Source organism: Salvia splendens, chromosome 4 (genome assembly GCF_004379255.2).
Source record: "Salvia splendens isolate huo1 chromosome 4, SspV2, whole genome shotgun sequence".
In the NCBI taxonomy this organism is placed as follows: Eukaryota; Viridiplantae; Streptophyta; class Magnoliopsida; order Lamiales; family Lamiaceae; genus Salvia; species Salvia splendens.
The window spans coordinates 250,805-273,725 of record NC_056035.1 but is presented as its reverse complement, the minus strand read 5'-3'; the positions used below and the strand labels follow the sequence as shown (position 1 = coordinate 273,725).

At 37.6% G+C, this 22,921-nt stretch overlaps 4 protein-coding genes across 6 annotated transcripts; 1 reads left to right on the top strand and 3 right to left on the bottom strand.

The window, feature by feature from the left end:
* Positions 1-3,859: 3,859 nt before the first annotated feature.
* Positions 3,860-5,937, top strand: LOC121801473 (60S ribosomal protein L7-2-like). Its single transcript, XM_042200972.1, has 7 exons — positions 3,860-3,988; positions 4,391-4,568; positions 4,652-4,749; positions 4,829-4,886; positions 5,215-5,294; positions 5,381-5,483; positions 5,552-5,937. The coding sequence occupies exons 2-7, from the start codon at positions 4,392-4,394 to the stop codon at positions 5,765-5,767; spliced, it is 732 nt and encodes a 243-aa protein (XP_042056906.1). The 5' UTR covers positions 3,860-3,988; position 4,391; the 3' UTR covers positions 5,768-5,937.
* Positions 5,938-6,331: 394 nt separating this feature from the next.
* On the bottom strand, positions 6,332-12,454 carry LOC121797774 (metal tolerance protein C4-like). 3 transcript variants are annotated; one of them, XM_042196485.1, is made up of 13 exons: positions 11,915-12,454; positions 11,777-11,837; positions 11,235-11,367; positions 11,064-11,119; positions 10,637-10,751; positions 10,457-10,514; positions 10,243-10,361; positions 7,638-7,757; positions 7,263-7,364; positions 7,117-7,189; positions 6,930-6,997; positions 6,730-6,790; positions 6,332-6,655 (listed from the first exon to the last, which is right to left on the bottom strand). In XM_042196485.1, exons 1-13 carry the CDS (start codon positions 12,201-12,203, stop codon positions 6,519-6,521), a joined length of 1,392 nt encoding a protein of 463 aa, XP_042052419.1. In that variant the 5' UTR covers positions 12,204-12,454; the 3' UTR covers positions 6,332-6,518. The 3 variants fall into 3 exon arrangements, with proteins under 3 accessions (XP_042052419.1, XP_042052421.1, XP_042052420.1); XM_042196487.1 differs by having other exon boundaries at positions 11,235-11,363; positions 11,915-11,932; XM_042196486.1 differs by having other exon boundaries at positions 11,235-11,363; positions 11,777-12,057.
* Positions 12,455-13,110: 656 nt separating this feature from the next.
* LOC121797697 (mannosyl-oligosaccharide 1,2-alpha-mannosidase MNS1-like) lies at positions 13,111-18,394 on the bottom strand. The gene is made up of 14 exons (XM_042196374.1): positions 18,030-18,394; positions 17,327-17,374; positions 17,058-17,246; positions 16,855-16,967; positions 16,376-16,441; positions 16,049-16,220; positions 15,727-15,816; positions 15,020-15,144; positions 14,817-14,882; positions 14,555-14,663; positions 14,358-14,456; positions 14,170-14,250; positions 13,899-14,069; positions 13,111-13,663 (listed from the first exon to the last, which is right to left on the bottom strand). Exons 1-14 carry the CDS (start codon positions 18,180-18,182, stop codon positions 13,415-13,417), a joined length of 1,731 nt encoding a protein of 576 aa, XP_042052308.1. The 5' UTR covers positions 18,183-18,394; the 3' UTR covers positions 13,111-13,414.
* Positions 18,395-19,051: 657 nt separating this feature from the next.
* LOC121801211 (GATA transcription factor 28-like) lies at positions 19,052-22,235 on the bottom strand. The gene is made up of 8 exons (XM_042200663.1): positions 22,017-22,235; positions 21,347-21,660; positions 21,101-21,184; positions 20,878-21,011; positions 20,645-20,776; positions 19,874-19,979; positions 19,432-19,500; positions 19,052-19,357 (listed from the first exon to the last, which is right to left on the bottom strand). Exons 2-8 carry the CDS (start codon positions 21,653-21,655, stop codon positions 19,289-19,291), a joined length of 903 nt encoding a protein of 300 aa, XP_042056597.1. The 5' UTR covers positions 21,656-21,660; positions 22,017-22,235; the 3' UTR covers positions 19,052-19,288.
* Positions 22,236-22,921: the final 686 nt, after the last annotated feature.

Below are 22,921 nucleotides of genomic sequence, written 5' to 3'. Positions count from 1 at the left end.
ATGGGGATCAGGGTCCATATGAAAATAAGAGGCAACAACATATCCAGACTGCTCCCAATCAGAGGGGTAATTTCCGACCTAGGATTCCTCCATGCACTATATGCTTTAGGAACCACCGTGGAGAGTGTAGACTCAAGTTTGATGGATGCTACAACTGTGGTGGAAATGGCCATTTCTCTAGAGATTGCCCAAGTAAGAATGTTGGAGTAGGTGTAAGGCAAAACGACCAAGGACCACGCCCACAACTTCAAGCAATTCAAGCCGACCCAAGAGGAGACCCAGCTCCACCCCCAAACCAATAGTAACATTGTGGTTGCAAGGAATACTCTTGAGAATTTGAAGATAAGATGGAGAGTACTAGGAAACGTTTAGTTATATTTTTGCAAATTTCGGGACGAAATTTTTGTTAAGATGGGTAAATTGTAACGCCCGACTTTCCCTTATTTCTTTAAGTTGCTTTTGGATTACTGTCGAATTTTTTTTAGCCAACTATCGTTCCGTTTTATTTTGAGAGCCTATGGAATTTTTTTTTTAAGAAGCCGAAACATTAAAAAAATTATTGTATTTCTCCTGCAGTCAAAATTGAGTCAAATAAATATCTCCCAATCCCATTACTATACGGTTTTCTCCATATCTCCTACTCTCCTTAAAAATCTCCAACAAAATACTTTGTTAACTCTATTTATACTTTTCCTCCCACAATCTCAACAACCTATCGTTCCTGCAGTTTTCTTCCCTTCCAACAAAGGTATAATCTTCCACTTCAATTCAGTGTATACAACTATCTGGATCTTAAACCCATAGCACCATATTTTTTTCTTGTCACAGTTGAGAGGAAAAAAAAATCGAGCAGCCTGTCTGTGAACCCAAATCCTCCCTGCAAATCTCAATTTGTTCTCCTCTTTCCAAAGGTATATCCATTTTTTTTTTGTGAATCTCCTGCATCCCATTCCATGACATAGCACTTTAGTTCACTGCCAAATCTGGATTTAACTAGGAATTTCTGAAACTTGACGAATGATGCATTGGTGCTAAAGTTACGATCTTGAATCTACCTGCAGTAATTTTTGGCCCTATGAACCACTTCTAAACTTAAAGAAAAGAAATTGTGAAAAACAGATTTGGAATCTTATAAAAAAAAGGGGGGGTTTAAAATGGGGAAAAGGGGATTGGACTTACCTGCTGTGCGAAGCGGGGCTGCTCGGCGATGAAGATGCGGTGACGGCAGTGATTTGCAGCAGCCCTGGACGGCGGCTGCTGGTGCAGATTTAAGAGAGGAGAGGAGGCATCACCATTTGGGTGTTTAGTCACAGTTTTAGAGAAGAATTTGAGAGAGAAAGAGGATGGAAGAAGAAGGCGTGTTAGTAATATTTGGGAGTATATGTGATGCCTTTTTATTTTCTTTGTTTTGGGCAATGTGGGAAGTAGACATGTGTGGGTAGAGAGTTTACGTGTGATGTTGAAAGTTTTTGCTCAATTCTTTTATTTGTTGTTTCTGTTTTCACGCGGTGTTGGATTAGGAGTATTTTTATTTATTTATGAAATTGTTTATTTAATTAGCTTGTTTGGTTCTTCTGTGATACAGAAATAGGCGTAGTTGTTGGGGTATACGTACTGCCTTTTTATTTTTTCTTTGTTTTGAGTTGCTGGGAAGCAGATAGGTGTGGGTAGGTAGTATTGACGTATGGTGTTTGGGAGTATTTTAAGATACAGACTCTTTTCATACTTTAGTTCGATTTAATAGGAATGACCTATTGAGTTGGGCAATTTAAATTTATGTGTGGTTGGAATTTACATAATTAGCTTATATCAGTTTAGTGATTATCAAAAGATTTCGAATGATGTCTGGGACTGTTGTATATAATTGATGAGTCTGATTTCTTAATTTTCAGAGTGACGTTGGAACAAGTTTGAGATATGAGGTTTTGCTAAGAAAAGAGAAAGGGATAAATTGAGCACACACTTAGGATGCATGCACTGTTAAATTTATTATTTTGCAGAGTCTAATTTTTGCATATCATGTTATTTTGAAAAGGGTGAATTTGTGCACGTTGTTTGCGGTGAGAACAGGAAGTGGTTTGAGGAGTTAAGCTTTCGAGGTGGGCTTTCTTTTTAAATAAGGGCAATGCCCTAAGTATATTTTTATGCAAAAATGATATGAATATTTGTCATGCCGTGTTTTGTTTTATCTATGGAACCTATCTGATGTGGCTTTTGCCATCAATGGATAATCGAATTCGGGTCTGTCTAGGGAGCGAGTCCCTATTCAGGCTAGTGTACACCTATGGAGATCGTGAGCCGTCTTTCGGGTCGGCCGGTCTAGTGACTTGGAATGTGGCCACGTTCCTTGTCATCAATGGATCAGATATGGTAGACATCTATGGGAAAATGGTTGATCAACCGAATTTTACGATGGAAATGATTTTAGTGTCTTGGGCGATTTCTAAAGTTAAAACCCCATGGTCACTCAATGGTGGCATGATAAATACTTTTATAAAATGTTTTCGGCATGAGTCCACTGAGTGCATCAAGTACTCAGCCCTGCTTTTCTTTTAAAAATTGCAGGTTGAGCGTGACGGGTGCGGTGGGTGTTGAGCAAGACCGTTGAAGAAATTAAGTGTTTAGAATGTGTCATGTCTTCACACGTGGCATATTCCTTCTCTCGAAATGCTTCCGCTAAGTAGTTGTCCTTCTTTTGAGTTCTTGTATCACTAAGATAATATTCATTTCTTTGAGTTGTTGATTGTTGAGATACTCTGATTTTATTCGAGCTATTCCCATTTGTTTCGAGCTATGGTCGATTTGTGTTGTTTTCCCCTTTCTTCCCCGCTTCTTTAATCCTCCCCTAGTCGCGATCAACCGTGTTTTCTATCCTTAGAAAATGCGGGCGTGACAGGTTAGGGCCGGCTCGTTTCTGGTACAAGGAAGTAATCGCCGATGTCATATATGCGTGCATAATCATGCACAACATGATAGTCGAGAGTGAAGGCGGAAGCATCACCGACTGGAATGAAGACGACCGTGCATCTAGCTCTTCCGGCACATCGATCGACACACCCGATAGAGGGTTACCGTTAGGCTTCGAAGAGGTTCTATCTAGACAGGCCTCAATGCGCAACCAACAGGAGCATGCGCAGCTCATGAGCGACATGATTGAAGAAGTGTGGGCTCGTAACCGCCGTCGCTGAGTTTGCGTTTTTTTTAATTCGCATTGTAATGTATTAATTTTTATTAAATGAAATTCAGTTTTTGAAATTCGTATTTTAATGTATTATTTTTTAAAAATTCGTATGGATTTTGTAAAAATTAAAAAAATGATAACGTGGCGCGCCTTATGACGCCCCACTGCAGGTGGGGAGGTAGGAGGATAAAACTGCTGACGTGGCGCGCCACAGGGCCCCCCATTGCTAATGCCCTTAAGTTTCAGTTTGAATGAAAGTGAGAGTGAAGGAAATGAATGAAAATGATAGTGAAGGCAGCAACGACTAGAGGTATGATAGGCATAGGGGCAGGGAGGGACAAGGGAACCATCGTAACTAAGTGTGACAATGTTACCTGCTCTGATCAAACAACTTTTTATCATTCACCCCACCAAAATTTGTCATCCAATTCTCTACGCACTATATAACTTTGTTTCCACCTCGATTTTAATTTAATGGAGTATATAAAAGGGAAACACACACATTGATAAGTCCAAAATAAATGTAAGAAATGAATGGTGTATATTTAGTTAAATTTTTAATTTATAATAAAATAAATCCCAAAAACGTAGGCCAATTTTTATGTAATATTTTCGATCCACACTCCAGCCCAAGATATAAAGAATCACGTATTCATTACATCAACGGCCCAAAGATATTTAAATTTTCACATCAGTAATTGGGCCCAAAAAAAAATTGGATATGCTAAAACCCTAGCTCTTATTTAGCTGAACTGAAATTTTGTCTTCGTCATCGCCGTTTGGACCAAAACTTCATCCAACGCCACCGTAAGCTCAATTCATTTTCGATTTATTGTGTGTTTATGTGTATGGATATTTGTTTGATCTGAACTGATGTATTTGTCTTTCTCCTTTTGTGCATTTGTGATTTTCACGCGCTTTGTGATTATTTTTTGGAGATTCACTTTTGTGTATTAGCTCATCTCACCAAGTAGAAATTTCTATATAGCTTTTGTCCAGCATTTTGCTTTTGTTTGGATCGTTATTGGCATATGGTTTCTTTTATGTATAGGATTTTGCTTGAATTTTTTCGGTGCTGAAATACTAGTATTTTATTTTGGTAGAGATAATTTAGTTCTGCATAGGGTATTGGTTGTGCAAATGTTAGGATTACAAGTGTTTATGATTGGAAGAAGCAATGAGCTCTGTTTTGTTTTGTTTTGTTTTTAGTATGGCTGAGAAGGGAGGACAAATTGTTCCGGAGTCTGTTTTGAAGAAACAGAAGAGAGCAGAGGAATGGGCATTAGTTAAAAAGCAGGAGGTTGCTGCTCTCAAGGAAAAGAAGTCTGCAAACAGGAAGCTGATTTACAACAGAGCCAAGGACTATGCAAAGCAGTATGCAGCGCAGGTGTTATTGGAGACTTTTTTCTATTTTAGGGTTATTTTACCACTTGGTCGTTTGCTTAACTCCCATTGTTTATTTTGCATTAGGAAAGGGAGCTCATTCAGCTGAAGCGTGAGGCGAGGTTGAAAGGAGGATTCTATGTGAATCCAGAAGCTAAGTTGTTGTTCATCATTCGCATTCGTGGGTATGGACTTGTGTTATTTGGAGTGTTGTGATTAGTGTTGCATAGAACATTGTCTGACTTGCCCTCCTTTTTGCCTCAGTATTAATGCAATGCATCCAACAACAAAGAAGATTTTGCAGCTGCTGCGTCTAAGACAGGTTATGTTCAATATCTTCTTTTTTCCTTTTGTTTGTATGTTAAAGTTTCTTAAGATTTATGCCTTATCTTTGTGTTGTGGTTATTTTACATTACCATGGTTGAAGATCAAACCTTTTAGGTGAGCAGTTAGACAGTTGGCCTCCTTTTTGTGTTGATTGATGATAGAATTGACTGAAAGTTAATGTTTATGCTAGTTCATCAGATTAAGACAAAGTTGAGTTTATTGTACATATTACATGATGATTGTTGAGTGTTGATATATCTCTAGTCCATTACTCACTTTTATTGCACACTGACACTAATATGATTTCAATCTTGTGGATGCAGATTTTTAATGGAGTGTTCCTAAAAGTTAACAAGGCAACAGTGAATATGTTGCACAGGGTTGAACCATATGTGACTTTTGGGTATGCTTCTAATTACTAAAACTGTTGCCCTGACAGCAGTTTCCTTCTCAAGTTTGCAGACCTATTTAGAATGCTCTTGCTTTCAGGTATCCCAACTTGAAGAGTGTGAGAGAACTGATATACAAGAGGGGTTTCGGCAAGGTTAACAAGCAGCGCATTGCTTTGACAGACAACTCGATCATTGAACAGGTTAGTTTCAGACACAGGCTTCTTCTCTTTGTTTAGGTATTTTTCACTGATGCACTTCCTATTTCCAGACACTTGGAAAGCACGGTATCATCTGCATCGAAGACCTTATCCATGAGATCTTGACTGTTGGGCCTCACTTTAAGGAAGCCAACAACTTCCTCTGGCCGTTCCAACTTTCTGCACCCTTGGGTGGTCTGCAGAGAAAGAGGAATCATTATGTCGAAGGTGGAGATGCCGGAAACCGTGAAGATTACATCAACGAGCTCATCAGAAGGATGAACTAGGTTCTTGGACCGTAGTATTTTTGGGGCATTTTGTGGTTTTGGTTCTTCTTGTAAGATCAACAAGTCTTCCAATTGTTCTTTTTGTTGTCGAGATATTTTTGTGCTCTAATTCTTCATACTATGAGATAATCTATGGTTTATTCAAATGCCTACAGATTCTTTGTGTTTTAGTTTGATGAAATTATTCCATTATTAAGTAAGAATTTTTTAATTTATTTATCGCTACCACAACTTGTTGAAATAATATATCAGAATAATAAGAGGACGAAACTGAAATATTGAGGATAGGTAAAAAGTAAAAACAAAGTGACCCCGAAATAAGTACTCCTAAAATCTTCATTAAAATCGAAGTAATAAAGTAATTAAATTAAAATGAATGTCGTTTTGACGAAATAAGTACTTCTAATGTGGTTTGTGTTCTTATAATTCAAGTCTGGTTTATATTTTGATGTTATGTGGATTGAAATTGATCCAAAACAAAACTGGATGATGTGGCAAATTTACACGAGGAATTGCACATTTTGCAACGAAAGGATTGAGATTGGATTGATCAATTTGTCAAAATTTGAATGTCAAAAGCATCAAGGTTAAATGCTATTTGCCTATTTGCCCTGGAGACTTATATTAAAAGGAAATGTTTGACTCTCAATACTATTCACATCTCTTTCTCACACAGCCCAAAAGCCAAAAAAACATGCATGAATTTGGTTTACAGAATCCATGGTTACAATTTAAAAGAAGCAAAAAACAACTATGGTGATGGTGGTGGAGGAGGAACAATAGGGTTGTGTGCTTCAATATCAACATGTCTAATCCCAGGAACAATTTCTTGAATCTCCTTTTCTAGGCGATCTACTTCACTTCCAAGAGCTGTCACCACCTCCTCACCTGTTTATGTCACACCCTTTTCATTTAACCTTCTATATTCTATTATCAATCATACAGTACTACTTATCACATACCGTAGTTCGACATGATCTTGAACATTGCCGAATCATCCTTTTCCTTGGCAGCCTCCCGAAACTGTAATTTAAACTCAACATGCGTATAACTAAATGACAAAGCCAGAATAGAGGTACTTGATATGGTAGTATATATGCGTTTTCCGGCCAACAGAAAAGAGAAGCTCTGGAAACGGGGGGAAGTAACCTAATGGAATTACCTGCTTAGACCACTCTTCACGACCGGTTCTGCTTAGATAGTTTTGCACCAATACCACACCATTAAAGTCTGCAACAACATTTGATAATCATACATTGAGTTCCAGATATTCACCAAGGTAAGTTTTTCTTTTTAATGCAATTCTAATAATAAAAGTTGTAGTGCTATGAAAATTTGTAAACTGTCACCTATTTCAGCCTTGAATCTGAAAAACCCTGGTCCAATCACCTCGCTTTTGCAGTCGTACACTGCATCCACAACCTACAGCAGGGGATTCTCAAATTTAGACACTGAACCTGTTGGTCACAGTAAGTAGTGAGATGAGGGGCTGTACCGGGTCATTTTTCAGAAAATGGAGCACTCTTTTCATATCGTTATCATCAATCGCTCTGCCGATCAAAGCATGACGATTCCTCTGAATCAGAAATATTGCAACCTGCATTACATTTGACATCAGGTTAGGTCCAAGAAAGGCACACAGTTCTTCAAAATATCAGCAAGCATGAGGAAACAAATAGAAAGTACAATCATACTTCATAGACACAACACTAATTCTACTTGTAGAAAGTAAAAGTTCCAGCCAATTTCTTTTCAAGTCAAACTTGCAGTTAATATCTTCAAAACTGCAGAACTGGCAGCTTATACAGTGAAGGTTGTTAAAGACACTGACATTTTTTTTCTCTAGCGAAAAAATTAAAGAACACATTACCATTCCCAAAAGGTTTCCTACGATGATTGAACCAATAGGATCATAAATTGCATTTCCTGTGGTGTTCACAGCCACCAACGATGCACCAGCAATGAGAAGGCCAGTAACAGCAGCACCGTCCTGAACCATGCACATGATTAGCATTCATTACAAGGGGTTGTAGAGCACGTAATTATCTTGAGAGGAATGCATCCCTAAATATTATTCCTAAGTTGGTTAAATTTTAGCAGTAGTGAAGCGTCCAGGGACTGCTGGGATTTTAATTCGAGAGTCCTCTTGTGCTCTATCTTATTCAGTTTAGCTAAGCAGAAGATAGCAAATTTATGTATGATCTCCATGACTCCATCGACATATTATACCCGTTGAGTTGATTAAACTAAACTTGAATTAATGTTATCAAGCATAAGCATTGGCACTGAAAAATGTAATTGTCAACGAAAAATGTTCCCAAGCATTACACTAAGAATATGTTATGCTAATGTTGTAACACCCCGAAAAAAAAGGAGAAAAAAAAATCAAAGTAATCTAATTAAATCTTTTCATAGTTGACTTGGTCAAATATATTTCTCCAAACCCATCAATAAACGATTTCCCCATATCTTCATCTTACCTAAAATCTCTCCAACCACCAAATCTATCAATATCTATCAGTTTTGCCTATATATACCCAATCAATTCCTCAAATCAATTCCCATCGGATCAAGTTCAAGGAGGGCTGACAATACAATCTTTGCCAGCCAAACCTTTCACCAACAGCAGGTATACACTTCTTCCACCTCATTCCTATTCCATTCTTGTGCATCTCATGGAATCTGAAATAAATCTCTAATTGGAAAACCAAAACAAAACCGAATCAAAGAATCGAACTTTAATTTCACGAAATCAAAGTAAGAACTTGTCTGCAAGTTTTAAATCGGAAATTTACGGGGTAAATCGTGGCTGCCGATCTCGGCGGTACAATGGCTGGATTGGACGGACAGCAGCGGCTGCTCTCGAACCCCGGCGAACGGCGGCGACGCAGCGGCATCGGGGCGACGGCAGAGATGCCTACCGAACGGCGACGGCAGCAGCGGCTGAACGGCGACCCACGCGACATCGGTGAAGTCCTCCGAGGAACAGCGGCGGTAGTGTTTTGACAGCAGCTGCCGAACTGAGCTTGCGGCGGCGAGTTTTATCAATGGCGAGGAGAGATCGAGAGGGAGAAAGATGTCAGCTTTGTGCTTCTAATTTTTGGGGATTTGTAGTTCCTAAATTGAGACACCAAAATTTGAGAGATGATTTGTGAATTTTAGAAGAATGATAGAGAGTGAGAGGGCGTGAGTTTTACAGAGGCAGAGAGTGAAGATTTGAGATAGAGGGAGAGTTGTTGTGTTTGAAATAAAAAGGAAGAGAGATACGTTGATGATGGATGGGGAGTAAATACATGCTGCTGACTCCTTTTCTTTTTGTTTAATTCTACTAATTATTTTTTTGGATGGGCCCAATTAGGTTGTGTATAGTAGTTTTAAAGTGGGGATTTGATACGTGTATTTTTGGGTTTGGAAGATATGTATATACACGAATGATGGCTAGAATAAATTAATTATCGGGGATGAGCGCGAACAATGGAAATTTTATCAAGGAAAAGACGAAGGATGCACGTAGGATGCATGCATTGTTTTTAAGTTAATGTTTTTCTCAACGTCTAATTAGCATGTTATTTGTTTTATTGCGAAAGGGTGATCTCCGTAAGCGAAGTAAGATCGAAAAGGAAAATTCAAGTTAAGGAATTAAGCAAACAAGGTGGACTTTCTTTTTAAATAAGGGCAATGCCCTAAGTATATTTTTATGTGAAAATGATATGAATATTTGTCATGCCGTTTTTGTTTTATTCTATGGAACCTATCTGATGTGGCTTTTGCCATCAATGGATAATCGAATTCGGGTCTGTCTAGGGAGTGAGTCCCTATTCAGTCTAGTGTACACCTATGGAGATCGTGAGCCGTCTTTTGGGTCGGCCGATCTAGTGACTTGGAATGTGGCCACGTTCCTTGTCATCAATGGATCAGATATGGGAGATAGCTATGGGAAAATGGTTGATCAACCAAATTTTACAATGGAAAAGATTTTAGTGTCTTGGGCGATTTCTAAAGTTAAAACCCCAAGGTCACTCAATGGTGGCATGATAAATACTTTTTATAAAATGTTTTCGGCATGAGTCCAGTGAGTGCATCAAGTACTCAGCCCTGCATTTCTTTTTAAAAAAATATGCAGGTTGAGCAGTGATGAGCGCGGTGGGTGTTGAGCATAAAAGTGAAGAATGTCTATCAAATGTCTAGAATATGTTGTGTCTTCATACATAGCATTATTCTACTCTCGAAATGCTTCCGCTAAATATTGTTTCTTTTGAGTTGTTGATTGTTGAGATACTATGATTTTATTTGAGCTATTCTCATTTGTTTCGGGCTATGGTTGAGTTGTGTTGTTTTCCCCTTTCTTCCCCGCTTCTTTAATCCTCCCCTAGTCGCGATCAACCATATTTTCTATCCTTAGAAAATGCGGGCGTGACAAATGTAGTATAGAACTTTTAAAGTCATGAAAATGAATGGGACAGCTAAAAATCTACCTCTGTCATGACAGCAACAGCTGTTGGATCATGACCACGCCAGACGTAGTCCCTCACTTTCATTCCTTCTGCAGCAGCACCTTTCCTAACAGCATGGATGGCAACAATGAGGGATGCACCTGAGAAAGATTCTCTTCAGTCACAAGAAAAAAGTGGGAACGGTAGATAAACAAGAGAAGCTCTCTGAATCATAGCAAATAATGAAGACATTAACCTTCAATAAGGAAAGAACCAGTGATCACTAGAGCAGCGTACTCTATGTGTTCAGGGGGCTGAAGAGATACAATACCAATCAATAAAGACACATTATATAGCATTAAGCAAGTAATGCCATTTTGAGATTATAAGAAAATTAAACATTTGGTGTTCCATAATGAGCTTCGAGTTTGGTCACCTGAGAAGTCCATAAGTTTTGAACTCCGTGAACAATCGTGGCACCAGAACCAAGACAAAATATACCGACAGCAGAAATCAAAGACCAGACAAACCGTTCCTTGGAATAACCATATCTGTATAATTATAGACAAAATTCAGCCCCACATCATGACATGTATAAAGTCCAGAATTACTTACACGATACAATAAGTTAACATTTCACAGAACCATTACATAATCATTACTTTGGATCAGAAAAACAATTAAATTAGACAAGTCCTGTCAAGGCTTAAAGGTACTAGAAAGCAAAACATGGAGAAGTTTTTGCGAACTACTTGGAAAGGTCCTTCTAAGTTTTAGACACCTCAAAACTCACATAAAACTCTCTACACAAGGCTAAGAACTTATCAACAATATATAGATGGACATATCAAAGGAAACCTTACGGATGGAGAGCATCTGGTGCACGGCGTGAGCTACTTAAACCATAAGCAAGAAGAGCCTGTTAGGCATGAACAAGGACACTGTTTATTAATTTCACAGCCACAGGGTTCAATAATAGATGGGCAAAAATCACTACCACTGAACAAAGAACACCAAGAAACAAAGTTAAGTACCTGGTTTGCAAAATCTGCAACTGAATGAATAACTTCAGCCAACATCACATGGCTCGAGGTAGACAACCAGACCCCAAATTTGAGAGAGAAAACAAGAAAGTTGCACCAGAGTGCAGTTGTGACAGCTCGCTGACTAAAGGAACAATGTCACATTAGAAAAAATAACAATAACATTAACCGGTAAAAAGGAGAGGAAGCATTCAGTCCAAAGACTCAAATAGGTCAACAACCATCACATGCCCTTGACAACTGGCATTGGAAAAAGGTTCAAACTTCAAACTATGCCAAACACCTAATAGCTGAGGGATCAGTGATATCCTAATCTTTTTGTTATGGCTAATTCAAATGCATGGGGAAAGCAACAAGAATGCTTAAAGAGATGGAGTAATACTTAAATAAGCTATAGTCCACTTCACATACTGTCTTTTCATCCTCAATCTCTAAAAATGTGATAACTTAAACTTTTAATGCCACAAACTCAATTATGAAACAATTGAAATTCGAAATCAAGACAAAGTAAAATCAGTAAAAATAGAAAATACCCATGATCAATAACTCCAATCTTCTCAATCTTTTCAATCTTCTTAGCTCTTGTGAGAAAACCTGAATACAGAACCACTATTAATTACAAAAACCGCAAACACTGCCAAAACGGAAACCACAAAAAAAAATGACTTGACTTCTTGTGAAGGGAGCCGTGCGGAGAAAATTAGAACCGGGCAAAATCGGAGGAACAGCTCTCGACCGAGAATTGGCCGCTAGAAAATGCCCTAAAGCGGCGGAGCTCCTCTGTTGGGGGCGAGAAAAATCATAATCGGAATCAACAAATTTATTCTCTTGGAAATTAGTGTTTTCCTTCTCCGGCTCGCGCGAGGAGAGAAGGGCGTGAAACTGAGAAATAGAGAAGCGGAAGGGGAAAAGGCGGCTTCTTTCATGGCGGATGCGAGAGAGGAGAAGAGACGATCGCATTGCAGCTCGTGAATGAGAGTAATAGCAATGAGTAAAATGGAGAAGAATCAGCTAAGACATGACGTGGGGAAATGCGAGGGCTGTGTTTCTGTCTTCACGACGGAAAAGGGTCTAGGGTTTTGCCGTCAAGCTTGGATTTTGCCGGCGGCGGGCGGAGGAGTAGTGTTTGTAGGAGTTGTGGAGGAAGCTGTTGTTATTAGCTTTCCAACACTTCACTCCCTTCTCTTTCTCTAACTCTTTCCTCACTAAAATTAGTACTACTAATATAAAAATCGTGTGCAACATAATTTAGACTAGTAGTAGTAGTATTAATTAAATACTTGTACTATTTTTTTTTTGTTGTGTCATAAATCTAGTTATATATTGTTCAATAGGTAGTTTGAGTGCTAGAATCTTTTTTCTATGTATGCTGAATGAATTTAACTACAACCTTAATTATAAATTAATACTCCATTTAAATAGTAGGAATACTTGTTTATAAGTAGTGTACTCCATATTATTTCAAGAAAAATGGCATGACATTGTCACATTACCTCCCCTCTTTTTCCAATTTAGTACTCCCTCCACGCCAAGGCGCCAAGGAGTATGCACTTTATTTTGTGTATGAAGTGGAAAGAGTAAAGTAAAAAAGAAAATAAAGTAGAAAGAATGTGTTTCTATTTTTAGTAATGAATCACCTTAGTTGAAACAAATCAAAAAAGAAAGTGGGGCATCCTCAATTGAACGGAAGGAGTATAAAACCTGCAAAATGCAAAGCCAATACCAAAACTGCTGAAATTTTATGGTGATGTAATTTTATATTTTTAGTAGAATGTCATTTTGAGGTAATGTCACAGCTAAGATGACATGATTTTCATTTTAATCACAGATAAGATGACATAATTCTATTTTTTTAAGAAAACTCTCTTCAAACTTCAAGCAATGAAAATATGTGAAGTATATGCCATCTCCAAAACAGTAGTACATCACTTGACAAGATTTGTGTAAATCTCTAACATACAAAAAAGGTGTCATAAATCAACAACATCGTCTAACAATTCTATGTTACAAAGCAAAAGCTATTCTACTATGAGGCCAGGCAATGCACACAGAAATCTCTATGAGCTTGTTATTCTTCAACTTGATGTCTCTTGATGCTCCTCGATACGTCTAGTTGCTATGGCCTCCTACGCTATAGCATATGACATGCAGTGAAATACATCTAAAGTCACCTAGTTGCCATGAAAACGGCCTTCTCTCCTGGCCCGGGACCGGGTTTCTAGATGGTCACCATCGGACACTTCCGACTTACCCCCTGTATGGTCATGCCGGGTTACAATCCTTATAGGGTGTGCTTCTGTGTTGAAAACCCATTCGTCAAGTGAAATGACTGAGGAAGGTGAGAAGAGAAGGTACAGATACTTCAACGTCTCTGCTAGGAAAAAGCTTTGCATCATGTTATCTTTTACACCGGTGTTAACCTGGGAGACGAGAGAGACCAAATTGTCAGGTACCATTCAAGAAGATTATGTAATTTGTGCCTTTAGCAGCTAATCGAGACATGCATATATTCAAGGAGCCTAAGATTTCAACAGGGAAAAGAGAGATTTCGACTTCTGTTTTTGGAAGGGAAATTTAGAAAACTGTACCTTCTAAAGATCGTTGAGAATCTATGAAAACAAAAATATTAATAATTCAGAAGTCGAGAATACTCACATCCTTTAATCCAACGTATCCAGAGTCTGTGCGGGAGTTTTTCTCAAATGCTTGAAATATATTCCATCCCCACTCTTGATATGTCTTATTTCCCGTCAGACGCCAGAGGTAGAAGAGTGACTCAACTGTCTCTGGCCTTAATATGTTCCATGATGTTCCAACACTCATATCCTAAAATAGAAGAAACCAAAACAGAAAATAAATATTATCCCTTCCGCTCCAAGTATTTCTTGAAATATTTTGAAACAGTAGAGATCAAAGACTCTCTCACCTGTCCTGAATTGAAAAAGTAGTTTTCCCCAGCCAATTTCGTCGGGGTAGACTGGTAGAAGTTATAGCAGGTCCAAGCTAGCTGCATAGGCATTCGAAATTATCCATTAAAAACAGTAAATGAAACTCAACCTCACAAGCCTATCACTCAAGATTCAAGAAGCTTAGGTGAGAATTTGGCGCGTTTACCTCCTCAGCCAGAGATAAAAATTTCTTGGCTTCATCAGGAGCATAACCTGAAGAGCCCAATGCTATCATGCCTGGTGCAAAACATGCTAGTTCATCCATCTGCAAATGTATAACATACGAGATCAATTACTGAAAGTCAACACACTAAGAAGTATTATGCACTTATTATGCCATCAACTATAAATAGTAAAATCCACCTTATCAATTAAAGAAGTTCCAATCTTCTCACAGAGATAAGTAAAAGAAGACGGTGTTGTTTTCCGCACCAAGCTTTCAAGACCAATCATTGATGTCTCCCACATTTCCCTGATAGGAATATATTATACAGTGCTGTTCGGAAAGTTCTCGAAAGGAGTAGAATATATAGTGCATCAAACTGCGGGCCTTACATATAGTTTTAAATCTGTGATATGTACAAATATGTGTCTAAGTGGAACAAAACAGCTGTCAGATATTTACCTGTAATGCTTGACTGGGCTGGTCTTATTTCCTTGTATCCAAACCTTGAGTAAGTATTCATAAAAGCTGCACAGTTCCGTGTCCTTTCGTTAAAATGTTAGAAAACCTTACAGAACCACCTTTAACAATCATAGCTGATTCGTGCTCAGAATAGAACATATATGCTATAATATGTGTAAATTCAAATCCATAAAATAACATACCTGTCCCCCATGGCTCCAAAAGTTATGGTAGAATACGATCTAGATCCTTTGTGTGGATTGATATATATGGGAAGTAAACCATCATCAGGGAAGGTTTTATTTAGCTCTGTAATGACATTTTCCACCTGAAACATCACATAATCAATTTGGGGAAATACAGTTCTCAAGGTTTAAACAGGAAAGGTGATCAGTATGCCTTCCATTAAGATCCTGAAATAAATATATAATCCCTCCGTCCCATTATAAGTGAGGAGTTTCTTTTGGGCACGTGATTTAAGAAAATGAAATTTATTGAGTTAAATGGAGAGAATAAAGTATGATTGAGGAAAAAGTAAGAGAGAAAATGAGAGAATAAAGTAAGAAAGAGAGAATAAAGTAAGAGAGAGGGAATAAAGTAGGAGAGATAAAAGTGTTGTTTTTTGCCCAAAAAGGAAATCAATCACTTATGGAGAGACAATCCAAAATAGAAAGTTGATCCCTTATAGTGGGAAGGAGGGAGTTTACAGTTTTACACCCCATCTACACGCGCACTTTCACATCATAATAATGCTTCAGTGAAGTTACTTTGACAGTTGACTCTACATAACAATCTGCATTTGTCTCATATTTCAGTGTGAGTGTGGAGAGAGAGACAGAGAGAGAGAGAGAGAGAGAGAGAGAGACGGGGAGAGAGAGAGACGGAGAGAGAGACAGAGAGAAAGTGAAACCTTCTGCTGATACTTGGGATCCCCTGTCCTCTGAGAAAGAGCAATAAATTCCAGCTGCTCGGTGCCAGAATCAGCCAAAATGCTGTCACCCTACAGTAAGAATTAGTTGTCAGTCACTTCCATGCGAGACCATCTTGTAAAATATGGCAGTGTTCCAATAAAATCAAACCATGGAAACACAAACATGAATCTTCTTATTTGACAGTCACTACATGCGAGATAATCTTGTAAAATAACTCAATGGCATGGAAACACAAACATGAATCACGGATATTTTTATAGTAAAGAACATATGTGATTCCTAAGTTAAATACACACTTACCCCTGTCCACCCAGGATTATGTGGATTTCCATTGGCCAAGTTAATAATATTAAAAGGGATGCCAGAAGGAGTATCCCAAGCAGGCAGTAGCCTGTCAGCAATATCCTTTGCTTTCTCAAGGAAAAGTTTATCTCCAGACAGATCATATGCACTGAGAAGTCCACCAACGACTCTGGATTATCACAAACATGAAGTACAATTTAATTAAGAAATCTTTCTTTGCGTTATAAAATGATTATGAATTCATAAGCAGATTTGAGGGTCAACTTCAGGGAAGATAAATCAACTAGAGGAATATAAAAGACATATTAAACCTTATAAAGCAACCTTATGGTTGTCTCAAAGACACTAGCTTCATAGTTCTTGTTAAAATCCAGGGACTCTGCAACCCACCTGCCATAAAAAACTTGTTATGCATCAATAATTAGAGGTGCAGTGACCTCACACTCAAAATAAATTGAGTACTTCAGTCAAGTCTCTTACGAGGAGAAACACAGAAGGAATGGATTATGGTTAATTCTCTATCCTACTGAGATGGATATGGTGATATGTAAATCTATCCTACTGAGATGGATATGGTGAGATGTATACTAGCCGAAGAAACAGTACTGATCAACACAATGATTAAAGATGACACACATGTTTTCATGCTTCTGTCCAGAAAGAGCCGTGTATTACTGAAGATCATTCTTAATATTAATGGGAGGCTGAGTTTCTAGTAAATTTTGATCAACTTTACATGTTTAGACAGGAGAATCACCCTAACTGCTCATAAATTTAAGGCCATAAAGGAAATCTGAACTTACTCTCTAGCCTTTTGGAACTGCTCATCTAATCCCATTATGTATAGTGTGTCGAGAGCATCAACTAGAGTTGCTCCAAGACCACCAAAGCTATCAACACCATTCTTTGTTTGAGGCTGATAACCATGAATTGTCATCAACATTATTAATTTGTCGAGGATTAACCATATTCTTGAGAAGCACCAAAAATACAAATAAAAACATACCTGGAGTTCATCATGGCCCCAAGCATACTTTTCATAGGAACTCCACGCATGAATCATAGCATCTTTTACTTTCCCTCTCCGTTCAATGTCGATCGGATCTTCAGAAACATCTACTTTCATTTTTTCATTGCTTTGTTCAATCACATTTTCAGTCCCCACACCACTATGCCCAGTCTTTAATTCTTCGAGCTGAAATGTAATTTATGTCTCAATAAAAAAAAATATCCACACCTAGAGAAAAGATAAACTACGAAAATTAAATACCTTACCATATTATGCAGCCGAGTGACTTCATCGTTCAGTTTCGACACCTCTTCCTGGTCAGTTATAAAATAAGCAGTTAATCACAGCAATAGTGTAAGTCATTCTTTTCATCCACAAACCAAACATCAAGAAGAAGGTCAACTATAAAATCAAACCAGCACATAAAGCAACATGCTGGCTCCAATTTATAGTACTCCACATTAGTACTTAGTCAACACAACTGCAACCAAGTTTTTTCCCTCGTTAACCTTAAATTCACTCAATTTGGGGGAGAACATACTAAAGCAAAGTAGCACCGCACTAACAAAGGACCTAAATATCATAGAATCATACTGGATGTCTGGATCTGATCAGCCAGTGAGAAGACTCATTTGTTAGACTGAAAGTTGAAAGTTTGGAACTTCTAAACCCAAAAGAACATAGAGGCATCACATTTACACCTTCCAAACAAGTGTATGTAAGCATAAAAGACATCCTTTCTTGCAATCTAACCGAACTAAATCCCAAAACGTTAGCTGGAAAACACCCATATCAACAAAAAAAAATTCTTGAACTAGTCCACCATAAGGATCGCATCAAATCCTCAACAACAAAAATCATATTGACAAGTCCACCTAAAAAATAATCGAACAAAGAATGCCGAATATCTTCAGATCATCTTTCACACATCAAAACAAAACAAACGACCTAAAAAAATACAATATGTACCTCATGCTCGTGCACCAAAGTCTGCCGATCCCACACAACTAAAGTCGCGCAGACGAACAAAATCAAAAGCGAAGCCAAACGCTTCGGCCGCTTCAGATAATAAGCCGGATTTAGAAACCTCCATTTGCTGATGGAGGATCTACTCCTTGCCATATTTCCCCAAATTTTGAAAAAAACAACAGCAGCGATTGAAAAAGTGAAAGACTACAGCATCAATCAACGGAGAAATCGAGAAGATCCCAAAGCGATCTACAGAAAATGGAGCAATCCTCTTTGAGATATTCCGATGCGGAGGATTTTTCTCCCGGCGGACTTAAACCTCCTTTATTTGGTAAAAATAAAGAAATAGCTAAAAATGAAAATGAAGGAATGGTATAGATCTTTTTGCCATTAATATAAAAATATATAATCCGAGATATTGGTAAATACTTAATTAAGATGGCGAATGGGAGGGAGACACGTCGGCATTTAGAGACATAATGTCGTCGAAATTAATGTTACAAATTACTACTACTCTATTACTATATTGTATTGGCTTCATATAAAGCTAAGCATATGTGGATACTTCCATTAATAGACTTTAACAGAGTTAAAAATGGGATAATTGAATGATTATAATTGGTTTTGAGACGTAATTATACGAAGTTATGCAATTTGACAATTTTTGTGATAACAGATTCATAAAAAAAATTTGTATGATAATTGCAATAAATAATGCAGTAGTAGTAATAAGATAACGTAACGTAGAATTTGTACTAACTTAAGACTTGTTCAAGTCTCCGATAAAGAGTTGACTCTCAGTCTGCATTAACTTATTCTCATCTTCTCCAACAAAATTACTTGAATTAAGAAAAAGAGTAAATTTATTCTTTTTAAATGTAAATTACGCATGTAAAATCAAGCATTGTACTACTATTTTATAAATTCTAACATAACTATTGTCCTCAAAAATCGTAATCTCAAACAAGGCACTAATTTGTGGAAGGATTGAGTAATTCTTGAAGCAAAGACTTACAAAATCATTTTGTGAGAGAAAAGAGAGGGAAAACCCCATATACTATTATGTTACATGCATTATAACAGTAATTTCAAACAGTATCGGATTCTGATACAACAACAATCACATGTAGAAAAGAGCACTCTTTTTGTAAAAACTTTACCTTGTCTGAAACCCACTTCTTCACCTATTACATAAACAGCTGAAGCTAGGCTAGTTATAAATGTCATTTCTATTAGTTCTACAGAGCGAAATGGATATATCATCCAGACGAATCATTGCCGTTCCCAGCAGCGCTCAGGACCATTTCTTCCGCCTCAAAGTTCCCATTCTGCCAAGAAGCGGAGGATAAATCATAAATGTGTCGTTAGATTAAGTTCAAAAAATTTGCAGAATGGTACGTACCTCCACACTTCTGTTGCGCGGGGGGTTGGCTCCCAGTGGGGCCGCCTTGGATAGGTCCCTCAAAGTCCCCTGAAATGAGTCAAATGACAAAATTAGGCTGTTTTGATTCTACATCGTAACAACCTTGAGCAAGTCATGAACACCTAATACAACTACCAAAACATTTGGTGTAATGAATTTACAAGAGGGAGAGCTCATAACCAACTCTACATCAAGATAATTCCATTTCAACTGACGATTGGTACATACACAAGGAGGCAAGTAACTGATATTTGGTAGATTAGCAACACGTGATAACAAAGGCAAAGTAGGAGATAAAGAGTTTTAAAGGATGACAAAATGAGTTTTAAAGGTCAACATTAGTCAAAAGGACAGCATAAGGAGTTTTAAAGGTTATATGGTAGACATAAGTAAAATGTAACTTCTGGATCCCCTAGCTTACCTTATTTGCCCACATGAGTCCGCAAGCGTTGCAAAGGGTCCTTGGTCCTTCTGGGCCGCGGCGCATCATTGGAGTAGACTTCTCACTGATACCACAATGCCGGCAACTGACACGTCAATATAGCAAACAGTCATATGTGAGAGGATCAATAGGTATTCAAGTACAGTCTAGTTTTAATAACAGTCATGCCACATCTAATAGATGCAAAAATTGGGGCTCAAAATCTTATTTCCAACATAAAAGATAATATTCTCATTTCTCAATAAAGAGTAAAAAGAACAAATCACATTTTGAACAGTTTGTTCAAAGTCAACATTTTGTTTTCAGCAAGTAGCAGCTAACATAAAAAGCTTCAGCAAGTAGCAGCTAACATAAAAAGCATCAAGATAAAACTCAGAATCCCAAAGAATGGTCACTAAGTTTGTGGAACGTATCTATATTGTAATCATCTATAACAGAATTGAAAATGACATCCCAATCTCCTGTTTATCATATTTATATATATCATTAGGCTTAGCAGAGAATGTTTTACATAAGCTTCACATGCCATTAAACATCCCTGCAAACATCAAATTGTGGTAACGCCATAACAGAAGGTCAAATGTCAAGATACAGGAAAATGAAGCCAATAATACGGACGTTGATACACCCTTAAAAAATTGTGAGAAGACAAGTTGATGGTTTGAGAGCAGGGACTAAAACATGGTATTATCAGCATTATAGCAGGTGAAGCATAAAACATAGTAAAATGTATGTCCGATTTAAACTCACGAAATATCTTGAATATGAGATCCATTGCCATCAGCTCCCCAGCTCTGATTTGAGTCCCAGCTTGACACTGCTGATGCACTATCATCATGATTCGGTTTTGAGGATGTGAATTGGCCTTTGTTCCGTTGCATCCTTTAAAAGCAGGAATATCCATTTAAACATTTCTGTTGGAAAATTCCAATTCTGAGCTAAAAACTTGATGGATATATATTACTACAAGGGAATTCCCAAACCTTAGAGCAACTTCCTTCCGAACTGTATAACGTATTTTCTTATCAAAATTCCGCTCTTTACGCTTTTCGCGGAATCTTATGAGTGAAGCCAATCTTTGGGGAACATTGAGCTTCTGTGGAGTACTGGATACACCCTATCAACAAGAGAAAAAGATACCAAGTAAAAAGGGCCAAATATAACATAAATAAGCAAAGTAATAAATGCCAATCAGAGATAACGGACCCTGTTAGTTGGAGAAGATACTGGAACAGTGGGAATGTTAGGAGGCATTTCACGGCCTCCCAATAAAAGAAGTACAGCTTGAACCTGAAGGGATAGCAAAACAGTGTTATAGGTGAGGTGAGGGTGACGTCACCATAAAGTTATCATGGTAATGCTAGAGATGCCTCTCATATGAAATAAGATCAGAATGTTAGGATGGACACAAGTACATTAACTATGATAGAAAGTATGCACTCAATTTAGAACCTTCTCCGGTAACACCGAGTCGAACACATAAACTTGACCCTGGAAGGAAAGACTGAGCTGATTACTATTGTCACCGCCCCCTACATGCTGAATCATTGTACCATTATCAGATTGGTTCCCCATATTAACTCCAACATCCCCATCCATGACTTCATTTACCCCTCCAGTTGCTACAATGTTGTTCTCTTCGCCATGCTCGTCTGGATCAATGGCATCCCCGTTGCTCATATGGTGATGATGCAGTCCATGATGATTTTGATCTTGCAAATAATGCATCATCCCCGGTTCTCCTCCATGAATTCCCTCCATTTGCACTGAAATTTTACAGTAAAAATCATTACTTTTCACGCATACAAACAGTTATTGCACTTTTAAAGAGATGCATAAAGAGAGAGGGAGGGAGAGACACAGCAGCTAAGAAACAGGAAAGCGGTTAATTTCTTAAATAAGTTAAATTTTATTGTACAGCAACTAGCACAAGATTAGATTAAAAACAGCTAAACCGATAATCGAAAGTCAAGAACGGAAAAATCTACAGCCTAATTCGAATAAATAGGATAAAAAGACGAAAAAAGATTGATAATTTTTCCAACTTCCTGGTTGTGGTAGTCACCAACTTTGAAGAGAAACAACAAAAACGCAATTAAAAGAGTAGAGAAAATCGCGAGACCATTAACCGAGCTGTTATGGCTGATTCAGTGAAGATGCAGCGAAGGCTCGTGGGCTGGCAATCGGGTCGCGCGGAGGCGGTTGATGGCGGCGGAGATCAGGAATGCGGGAAAAATGAACGGTGGAGATTAGAGCAAGATTTGGGAGAAGATTGATGGTGATCTGCGGAGAGATGAAAGTGGGCGTTTTTGTAATTCTAGGGTTTGTGGGGGCTTTGTGCTCTAACCAATTTAATTTCTGTATATATTCTTGTATTTATACACAAATGTAATTTTGGTATTCGAGTCGAGTGTGATTGTAAGCACTCGTATTTAGTAAAATAAATTTTGAATTTTATAATTTTGATAATTCACATGTTTGCGTTTTAGGATAACTAGTTTTACCACCCGTGCTATGCACGGGCCATAAAACTTGTAATAAATTCTAAGATAAATGAACTTAAAAAAAAGTAGATGATAAATATTGTATGATTATGCTTGCAGACAGAGAATTCGTTGTTTGTAAAAAACACATTGTAAATATCAAGACAAATACATAAGTGTCTATTTCCAATGAACAAATAATTGTTATGAATTTGAAACGCAGATATGGGGGGAATAAATAAAATATAATACAGAATAAAGATGAGAAAATGATACATATATACATACATAATACGTAAGAGAATTGTAAAATAAGTTCATTAAAAAAATGCAATATTCATAAATAGGAACTTACGCAAACATAAAAAATCCAATAGTTCATAAGTTTTGAAAAACTTCTTTATAAACAATATTAGCAGTAGAATCACCATTGCCTTCACCTTGTTCATCTTTATACACCAAAATCTTCAAACATTCACGACTTGTGACTCTTGATATAGCAACATACAGCTGTCCATGATTGAAAATAGGTTTTCTAAAAAAT

Excerpts from the sequence above, each read along its gene's own strand:
- LOC121801473 (XM_042200972.1), top strand. The coding sequence starts at position 4,392 with ATGGCTGAGAAGGGAGGACAAATTGTTCCGGAGTCTGTTTTGAAGAAA. Across the intron at positions 4,569-4,651 it reads CAAAGCAGTATGCAGCGCAG|GAAAGGGAGCTCATTCAGCT; the intron begins GTGTTATTGGAG and ends ATTTTGCATTAG. Across the intron at positions 4,750-4,828 it reads TTCATCATTCGCATTCGTGG|TATTAATGCAATGCATCCAA; the intron begins GTATGGACTTGT and ends TTTTTGCCTCAG.
- LOC121797774 (XM_042196485.1), bottom strand. The coding sequence starts at position 12,203 with ATGCGATCGTCTCTTCTCCTCTCTCGCATCCGCCATGAAAGAAGCCGC. Across the intron at positions 11,120-11,234 it reads TTGCAGATTTTGCAAACCAG|GCTCTTCTTGCTTATGGTTT; the intron begins GTACTTAACTTT and ends CATGCCTAACAG. Across the intron at positions 10,515-10,636 it reads AAAACTTATGGACTTCTCAG|CCCCCTGAACACATAGAGTA; the intron begins GTGACCAAACTC and ends GTATCTCTTCAG.
- LOC121797697 (XM_042196374.1), bottom strand. The coding sequence starts at position 18,182 with ATGGCAAGGAGTAGATCCTCCATCAGCAAATGGAGGTTTCTAAATCCG. Across the intron at positions 15,145-15,726 it reads ATCCCAAGTATCAGCAGAAG|GTGGAAAATGTCATTACAGA; the intron begins GTTTCACTTTCT and ends GTGATGTTTCAG. Across the intron at positions 14,070-14,169 it reads ACTTTTTCAATTCAGGACAG|GATATGAGTGTTGGAACATC; the intron begins GTGAGAGAGTCT and ends CTTCTATTTTAG.
- LOC121801211 (XM_042200663.1), bottom strand. The coding sequence starts at position 21,655 with ATGGAGGGAATTCATGGAGGAGAACCGGGGATGATGCATTATTTGCAA. Across the intron at positions 21,185-21,346 it reads ACTCGGTGTTACCGGAGAAG|GTTCAAGCTGTACTTCTTTT; the intron begins GTTCTAAATTGA and ends CTATCCCTTCAG. Across the intron at positions 19,501-19,873 it reads GACTCATGTGGGCAAATAAG|GGGACTTTGAGGGACCTATC; the intron begins GTAAGCTAGGGG and ends GACTCATTTCAG.